Source organism: Salmo trutta, unplaced genomic scaffold, assembly GCF_901001165.1.
Source record: "Salmo trutta unplaced genomic scaffold, fSalTru1.1, whole genome shotgun sequence".
In the NCBI taxonomy this organism is placed as follows: Eukaryota; Metazoa; Chordata; class Actinopteri; order Salmoniformes; family Salmonidae; genus Salmo; species Salmo trutta.
This window is the reverse complement of record NW_021822727.1, coordinates 168,362-177,634: the sequence shown is the minus strand read 5'-3', so window position 1 is coordinate 177,634 and position 9,273 is coordinate 168,362. Positions and strand designations below refer to the sequence as shown.

The window sequence follows — 9,273 nt, the reverse complement described above, 5'->3', positions numbered from 1 at the left end:
TACTGATTCACTCAGTCACAATTTACTGCTGATTCACTCAGTCACAATTTACTACTGGTTCACTTAGTCACAATTTACTACTGGTTCAGTTAGTCACAATTTACTGCTGATTCACTCAGTCACAATTTACTACTGATTCACTCAGTCACAATTTACTACTGATTCACTCAGTCACAATTTACTGCTGATTCACTCAGTCACAATTTACTGCTGATTCACTCAGTCGCGATTTACTACTGATTCACTCAGTCACAATTTACTGCTGATTCACTCAGTCACAATTTACTACTGATTCACTCAGTCGCGATTTACTACTGATTCACTCAGTCACAATTTACTGCTGATTCACTAGTGGTTCAGACAGATGCTGTTTCTTTAAAATGCATGTGATCCCAGGCATATTCTCACTGTGTGTGTGGTGTGTGTTGCAGTCTTTGTTTGAGCGGCAGGGCCTGCCTGTTCCTCCAGGGGTTTCCCTGGGTCTGGAGAAAGCCACCATGCAGCTGCCTCGTGGAATGTCCCGGACCAAGTCCTTCGGTGAGATAATTACATTACTCTAACTATTACCAGAATCCAATAGTGAACCATGGCTATTGGACCAAGTCCTTCGGTGAGATAATTACATTACTCTAGCTATTACCAGAATCCAGGGGCGAACCATGGCTATTGGACCAAGTCCTTCGGTGAGATAATTACATTACTCTAGCTATTACCAGAATCCAGGGGCGAACCATGGCTATTGGACCTAGTCCTTCGGTGAGATAATTACATTACTCTAGCTATTACCAGAATCCAGGGGCGAACCATGGCTATTGGACCAAGTCCTTCGGTGAGATAATTACATTACTCTAGCTATTACCAGAATCCAATAGCGAACCATGGCTATTGGACCTAGGGGTTCAATGGGGGGAAAAAGTCTTCCAACACATTGTACCAAACTGTAAAAACTAGAAAAAGAAGAGAAACACAGCATGTCTTAATGAATCCACCTGGATGAAACAGGCCTGAGGCTGAGCCACTCACACATAGACAGCACCCGCACAGATAATATTACCAGTAACAACAACCAAACTGCTTTCACAACCGATGGTAGAGAGGAAGAGGCGAAGCCAGAGGGTCCACTCCCGTCAAAATGTGTCCACATGGGAATACAGCGATTCTGTTTAATAAGCAGCCTGATAAGTGGACAACCCGTCCCCCCATTTAGAGGATTAGGGTTATAATATCCCAGTCCCCCCAGGTTAGGGTTATAATATCCCAGTCTACCCAGGTTAGGGTTATAATATCCCAGTCCCCCCAGGTTAGGGTTAGGGTTATAATATCCCAGCTCCCCAGGTTAGGGTTAGGGTTACAATATCCCAGTCCCCCCAGGTTAGGGTTAGGGTTATAATATCCCAGTCCCCCCAGGTTAGGGTTAGGGTTATAATATCCAGCTCCCCCAGGTTAGGGTTAGGGTTATAATATCCCAGTCCCCCCAGGTTAGGGTTAGGGTTATAATATCCCAGTCCCCCCAGGTTAGGGTTATAATATCCCAGTCCCCCCCAGGTTAGGGTTAATCCCCAGTAGGGTTATAATATCCCAGTCCCCCCAGGTTAGGGTTATAATATCCCAGTCCCCCCCAGGTTAGGGTTATAATATCCCAGTCCCCCCCAGGTTAGGGTTACAATATCCCAGTCCCCACAGGTTAGGGTTATAATATCCCAGTCACCCCCAGGTTAGGGTTATAATATCCCAGTCCCCCCCAGGTTAGGGTTATAATATCCCAGTCCCCCCCAGGTTAGGGTTATAATATCCCAGTCCCCCCCAGGTTAGGGTTATAATATCCCAGTCCCCCCCAGGTTAGGGTTATAATATCCCAGTCCCCCAGGTTAGGGTTAGGGTTATAATTTCCCAGTTGCCCCCAGGTTAGAGTTATAATATTCCAGTCCCCCCTAGGTTAGGGTTATAATATCCCAGTATCCCCCAGGATAGGGTTATAATATCCCAGTCCCCCCCAGGTTAGGGTTATAATATCCCAGTCCCCCCAGGTTAGGGTTACAATATCACAGTCCCCCCAGGTTAGGGTTAGGGTTATAATATCCCAGTCCCCCCAGGTTAGGGTTATAATATCCCAGTCCCCCCCAGGTTAGGGTTATAATATCCCAGTCCCCCCCAGGTTAGGGTTATAATATCCCAGTCCCCCCCAGGTTAGGGTTATAATATCCCAGTCCCCCCCCAGGTTAGGGTTATAATATCCCAGTCCCCCCCAGGTTAGGTTATAATATCCCAGTCCCCCCAGGTTAGGGTTATAATATCCCAGTCCCCCCAGGTTAGGGTTATAATATCCCAGTCTCCCAGGTTAGGGTTATAATATCCCAGTCCCGCCAGGTTAGAGTTATAATATCCCAGTCCCCCCAGGTTAGGGTTATAATATCCCAGTCTCCCAGGTTAGGGTTATAATATCCCAGTCCCGCCAGGTTAGAGTTATAATATCCCAGTCCCCCCCAGGTTAGGGTTATAATATCCCAGTCTCCCAGGTTAGGGTTATAATATTCCATTCCCCCCAGGTTAGGGTTATAATATCCCAGTTGCCCCCAGGTTAGGGTTATAATATCCCAGTTCCCCCCAGGTTAGGGTTATAATATCCCAGTCTCCCCAGGTTAGGGTTATAATATCCCAGTCCCCCCCAGGATAGGGTTATAATATCCCAGACCCCGCAGGTTAGGGTTAGGGTTATTATATCCCAGTTTTCCCAAGGTTAGGGTTAGGGTTATAATATCCCAGCTCCCCCATGTTAGGGTTAGGGTTACAATATCCCAGTCCCCCCAGGTTAGGGTTATAATATCCCAGTCCCCCCCAGGTTAGGGTTAGGGTTATAATATCCCAGTCCCCCCCAGGTTAGGGTTATAATATCCCAGTGCCCCCAGGTTAAGGTTAGGGTTATTATATCCCAGTTCCCCCCAGGTTAGGGTTAGGGTTATAATATTTCAGTCCCCCCCAGGTTAGGGTTATAATATTCCAGTCCCCCCCAGGTTAGGGTTATAATATCCCAGTCCCCCCAGGATAGGGTTATAATATCCCAGTCCCCCCCAGGTTAGGGTTATAATATCCCAGTCACCCCCAGGTTAGGGTTATAATATCCCAGTCCCCCCCAAGGTTGGGATGTAATATCCCAGTCCCCCCCAGGTTAGGGTTATAATATCCCAGTCCCCCCAGGTTAGGGTTATAATATCCCAGTCCCCCCAAGGTTAGGGTTATAATATCCCAGTCCCCCCCAGGTTAGAGTTATAATATCCCAGTCCCCCCAAGTTTAGGGTTATAATATCCCAGTCCCCCCCAGGTTTGGGTTATAATATCCCAGTCCTCCCCAGGTTAGGGTTAGGGTTATAATATCCCAGTCCCCCCCAGGTTAGGGTTATAATATCCCAGTATCCCCCAGGTTAGGGTTATAATATCCCAGTCTCCCCAGGTTAGGGTTATAATATCCCAGTCCCCCCAGGTTAGGGTTATAATATCCCAGTCCCCCCCAGGTTAGGGTTAGGGTTATAATATCCCAGTCCCCCCCAGGTTAGGGTTATAATATCCCAGTTCCCCCAGGTTAAGGTTAGGGTTATTATATCCCAGTTCCCCCCAGGTTAGGGTTAGGGTTATAATATTTCAGTCCCCCCCAGGTTAGGGTTATAATATCCCAGTCCCCCCCAGGTTAGGGTTATAATATCCCAGTCCCCCAGGATAGGGTTATAATATCCCAGTCCCCCCCAGGTTAGGGTTATAATATCCCAGTCACCCCCAGGTTAGGGTTATAATATCCCAGGCCCCCCCAGGTTAGGGTTATAATATCCCAGTCCCCCCAAGGTTAGGGTTATAATATCCCAGTCCCACCCAGGTTAGAGTTATAATATCCCAGTCCCCCCAAGTTTAGGGTTATAATATCCCAGTTCCCCCAGGTTTGGGTTATAATATCCCAGTCCTCCCCAGGTTAGGGTTATAATATCCCAGGCCCCCCCAGGTTAGGGTTAGGGTTATAATATTCGAGTTCCCCAGGTTAGGGTTATAATATCCCAGTCCCCCCAGGTTAGGGTTAGGGTTATAATATCCCAGTGTCCCCCAGGTTAGGGTAATAATATCCCAGTCCCCCCAAGGTTAGGGTTATAATATCCCAGTCCCCCAGGTTAGGGTTATAATATCCCAGTCCCCCAGGTTAGGGTTATAATATCCCAGTCCCCCCAGGTTAGGGTTATAATATCCCAGTCCCCCCCAGGTTAGGGTTATAATATCCCATTCCCCCCCAGGTTAGGGTTATAATATCCCAGTCCCCCCCAGGTTAGGGTTATAATTTCCCAGTCCCCCCAGGTTTGGGTTATAATATCCCAGTCCCCCCCAGGTTAGGGTTATAATATTCCATTCCCCCCAGGTTAGGGTTATAATATCCCAGTCCCCCCCAGGTTTGGGTTATAATATCCCAGTCCCCCCCAGGTTAGGGTTATAATATCCCAGTCCCCCCAGGTTATGGTTTTAATATCCCAGTCCCCCCAGATTAGGGTTATAATATCCCAGTCCCCCCCAGGTTAGGGTTATAATATCCCAGTCCCCCCAGGTTAGGGTAATAATATCCCAGTCCCCCCAGGTTAGGGTTATAATATCCCAGTCCCCCCAGGTTTGGGTTATAATATTCCATTCCCCCCAGGTTAGGGTTATAATATCCCAGTCCCCCCCAGGTTAGGGTTATAATATCCCAGTCCCCCCCAGGTTTGGGTTATAATATCCCAGTCCCCCCAGGTTAGGGTTATAATATCCCATTCCCCCCAGGTTAGGGTTATAATATCCCAGACCCCCCAGGTTAGGGTTATAATATCCCATTCCCCCCCAGGTTAGGGTTATAATATCCCAGTCCCCCCAGATTAGGGTTATAATATCCCAGACCCCCCAGGTTAGGGTTATAATATCCCAGTCCCCCCAGATTAGGGTTATAATATCCCAGTCCCCCCTAGGTTAGGGTTATAATATCCCAGTCCCCCCCAGGTTAGGGTTATAATATCCCAGTCCCCCCAGATTAGGGTTATAATATCCCAGTCCCCCCCAGGTTAGGGTTATAATATCCCAGTCCCCCCAGATTAGGGTTATAATATCCCAGACCCCCCAGGTTAGGGTTAGGGTCATAATATTCCAGTCCCCCCCAGGTTAGGGTTATAATATCCCAGTCCCCCCAGGTCAGGGTTATATTTTCCCAGTCCCCCCAGGTTAGGGTTATAATATCCCAGTCCCCCCCAGGTTAGGGTTAGGGTTATAATATCCCAGTCCCCCCCAGGTTAGGGTTATAATATCCCAGTCCCCCCAGGTTAGGGTTATAATATCCCAGTCCCCCCCAGGTTAGGGTTAGGGTTATAATATCCCAGTCTCCCCCAGGTTAGGGTTATATTATCCCAGTCCCCCCCAGGTTAGGGTTATAATAACCTAGTCCCCCCCAGGTTAGGGTTATAATATCCCAGTTCCCCCCAGGTTAGGGTTATAATATCGGAGTCCCCCCCAGGTTAGGGTTATAATATCCCAGTCCCCCCCAGGTTAGGGTTATAATATCCCAGTCCCCCCCAGGGTTAGGGTTATAATATCCCAGTCCCCCCAGGTTAGGGTTACAATATCCCAGTCCCCCCCAGGTTAGGGTTATAACACCCCAGTCCCCCCCAGGTTAGGGTTATAATATCCCAGTCCCCACCAGGTTAGGGTTATAATATCCCAGTCCCCCCCAGGGTTAGGGTTATAATATCCCATTCCCCCCAGGTTAGGGTTATAATATCCCAGTCCCCCCCGGTTAGGGTTATAATATCCCAGTTCCCCCCAGGTTAGGGTTATAATATCCCAGTCCCCCCAGGTTAGGGTTATAATATCCCAGTCCCCCCAGGTTAGGGTTATAATATCCCAGACCCCCCAGGTTAGGGTTATAATATCCCAGACACCCCAGGTTAGGGTTATAATATCCCAGTCCCCCCCAGGTTAGGGTTATAATATCCCAGTCCCCCCCAGGATAGGGTTATAATATCCCAGTCCCCCCCAGGTTAGGGTTATAATATCCCAGTCCCCCCCAGGATAGGGTTATAATATCCCAGACCCCCAGGTTAGGGTTATAATATCCCAGTCCCCCCAGGTTAGGGTTATAATATCCCAGTACCCCCCAGGTTAGGGTTATAATATCCCAGGCCCCCCAGGTTAGGGTTATAATATCCCAGTCCCCCCAGGTTAGGGTTATAATATCCCAGTTCCCCCCAGGTTAGGGTTATAATGTCCCAGTCCCCCCAGGTTAGGGTTATAATGTCCCAGTCCCCCCAGGTTAGGGTTATAATATCCCAGTCCCCCCCAGCTTAGGGTTAGGGTTATAATATCCCTGTCTCTCCCCTGCAGGTGCACCAGAGGATGACAGGATCTCTGCTCTGATTGGAGAGCATCGGTTTCCAAGGAGCTCTTCGATGACTGATGGCTTCATACCTCCTCCTCCCCAGACTGCCCCCCCTCCTCCCCCCTCCCACTACTTCCTGGACTCTGGCCCGCCGCCGGCCTTCTGCCCTCCACCTCCCCCGCAACGAGCAGCCGATCAATCACACTCCAGCTTCAAGCCGGGGGCGGAACCTAGGCTGCACGAGGTCTGTGATTCGCCAACGTCTCGGAGCCATGCAGAGCGGCAGAGGAAAGCTCGCTCCATGATCATCCTGCAGGACTCACCTGTACCAGGCTATCTACCTGCAGAGCCTGCCCCCCTAGGCCGACCTGCTGGGGCTACAGCAGGGTTGGGCCTGTCCCGGCCCAGCCCTGCTGCCTCCCCCAGCCCCCTCTCCAGAACCAGCCCTGCCCCCAGCCCCCTCTCCAGAACCAGCCCTGTCCCCAGCCCCAGCCTCCTCTCCAGAACCAGTCCTGCCCCCAGCCCTAACCCTCCAGGGGAGCGCAGCAGCAACAGGAGGCGTGGCCGACCAGTAGAGAACCCGTATGCCAACGTGGGTCAGCTGCCTGCCCCCCCAGCAAGCCTCAGCGTCGCAAGTCTCCGCTCCTCAAACAGCTGCAGGTGGAGGAGGGGCCTAGTAGGGCAGAGCTATACCAGCAGCAGGTGCTCACTGAGCGTGCTCAGATACGGGTCACGCCCCCTCAGGGCCGTAGGTCCTCCTTCTTCCTGTCTGTGGAGGGAGGGGTTTCAGAGCCCCCTCCCATCCTACTGACCCAGTCCCACTCTGTAGATGACCTGGGGGAGCTGCCCCCCCCCATCCCGGTCCTCTCCCCCTCCTCCTCCCCCCACTCCACCTTTCTCCACCCACTGACAGGCAAGCCTCTGGACCCCTCCTCCCCCCTCGCCCTGGCCCTCGCTGCCCGCGAACGAGCCCTCACTGCACGCACTCCCAGCCCTGAACCCAGAACCAAACACGCACACTCACCTAGCCCCGAGCCCAGGCCCAAACACGCACACTCACCTAGCCCCGAGCCCAGGCCCAAACACGCACACTCACCTAGCCCTGAACCCAGGCCCAAACGAACCCCTCCTCCCCTGACCAGCCCTGAGCTCCGACACAAACGTATCAACCCACCCATATTCCTTGACGGACAGTTGGAGCGGCCAGTCGTAGAGCGGCCAGAGACAGAAGGCGGAGTCACATCTCCTGCTGTGCCCTCCCCCGAGCGTTGGCAGGCTATGCCCCTCCCTCCCATCAGTCAGGTGACCATCAATATAACCAATGAAAGCCAGCCGGCAGGACGGGGTCTGGGGGAAGAGCTGATTGAGGCGTTGCATGGACAATTACAGAGGAGGAGAAGTCTGACCGTTGGCAGCTCAGAGGAGGAGGGCGGGCCTTATACAGTAACCCAGGACCAATCAGAGAGAAGAAAGAGTCTGGAGGGCGGGCCTTATACGGTGACCCTGCCCCCTGCACTGCTGTCATCCAGTGATGAAGAGATGAGGGAGGAGCTTCGTAAGATTGGTCTGGTGTCTCCTCCCCTGGTGTTTGCCACGCCTCCCTCCCCCACCCAGCCCCCCTCCTCCCTCAGCCTGTCACCACGGAGACCCCAGGCAGGTGAGAGCGGGGGAGGAGGGGAGTCAGCTCCAGACTCAGGGGTGGAGGAGGGAGACCCTCACATAGAGAACACCTTATCCCCCAGCAGCACCCCGGCCCCCAGCCTGCCCCCCACCCTGCCCTCCCCAGAAGCCCCCCAGCCTTTCCCTGCCACCCCGAAAACCCTGCCCTCCTCCACCTCAGACCCCCAGAGCCTGAAGCCCAGGCTGCGTTCTCCCCTGGGCCGTGGTCGCTCTGCTCTCAGGGATCCTCTACTGAAACAGTCTTCAGACAGCGATCTGCTTCCATCTGGCTGTGGACCTGGACGCCCACCACCCTACCTCTTCCAGGTAACCCTAACCCACCCTACCTCTTCCAGGTAACCCTGACCTAACCCATCCTACCTCTTCCAGGTAACCCTAACCCTAACCCACCCTACCTCTTCCAGGTAACCCTGACCCTAACCCACCCTACCTCTTCCAGGTAACCCTGACCCTAACCCTGACCCACCCTACCTCATCCGGGTAACCCTGACCTAACCCTAACCCACCCTACCTCTTCCAGGTAACCGTGACCCACCCTACCTCTTCCGGGTTACCCTGAACCTAACCCTGACCCACCCTACCTCTTCCAGGTAACCCTGACCTAACCCACCCTACCTCTTCCAGGTAACCCTGACCTAACCCACCCTACCTCTTCCAGGTAACCCTGACCTAACCCACCCTACCTCTTCCAGGTAACCCTGACCCTGACCCACCCTACCTCTTCCAGGTAACCCTGAACCTAACCCTGACCCACCCTACCTCTTCCAGGTAACCCTGACCTAACCCACCCTACCTCTTCCAGGTAACCCTGACCTAACCCACCCTACCTCTTCCAGGTAACCCTGACCTAACCCACCCTACCTCTTCCAGGTAACCCTGACCTAACCCTGACCCACCCTACCTCTTCCAGGTAACCCTGACCTAACCCACCCTACCTCTTCCAGGTAACTCTGAACCTAACCCTGACCCACCCTACCTCTTCCAGGTAACCCTGACCTAACCCACCCTACCTCTTCCAGGTAACCCTGACCTAACCCATCCTACCTCTTCCAGGTAACCCTGACCTAACCCACCCTACCTCTTCCAGGTAACCCTGACCCACCCTACCTCTTCCAGGTAACCCTGACCTAACCCATCCTACCTCTTCCAGGTAACCCTGACCCACCCTGATACCTCTTCCAGGTAACTGACCCGACATTTACATTTTACATTTGAGTTATTTA

The 9,273-nt window shown here is 52.4% G+C and overlaps 1 protein-coding gene across 1 annotated transcript in view; it reads left to right on the top strand.

Moving 5' to 3' along the window:
- Positions 1 to 8,415, top strand: part of LOC115184034 (SH3 and multiple ankyrin repeat domains protein 3-like) — a 72,844-nt gene extending 64,429 nt beyond the window's left edge. The window contains 3 exon segments of the mRNA XM_029745030.1: positions 432 to 537; positions 6,376 to 6,978; positions 6,981 to 8,415. Of these exon segments, the coding sequence (XP_029600890.1) occupies positions 432 to 537; positions 6,376 to 6,978; positions 6,981 to 8,389 (2,118 nt within the window). The 3' untranslated portion in view covers positions 8,390 to 8,415.
- The last annotated feature ends 858 nt before the right edge of the window (positions 8,416 to 9,273 follow it).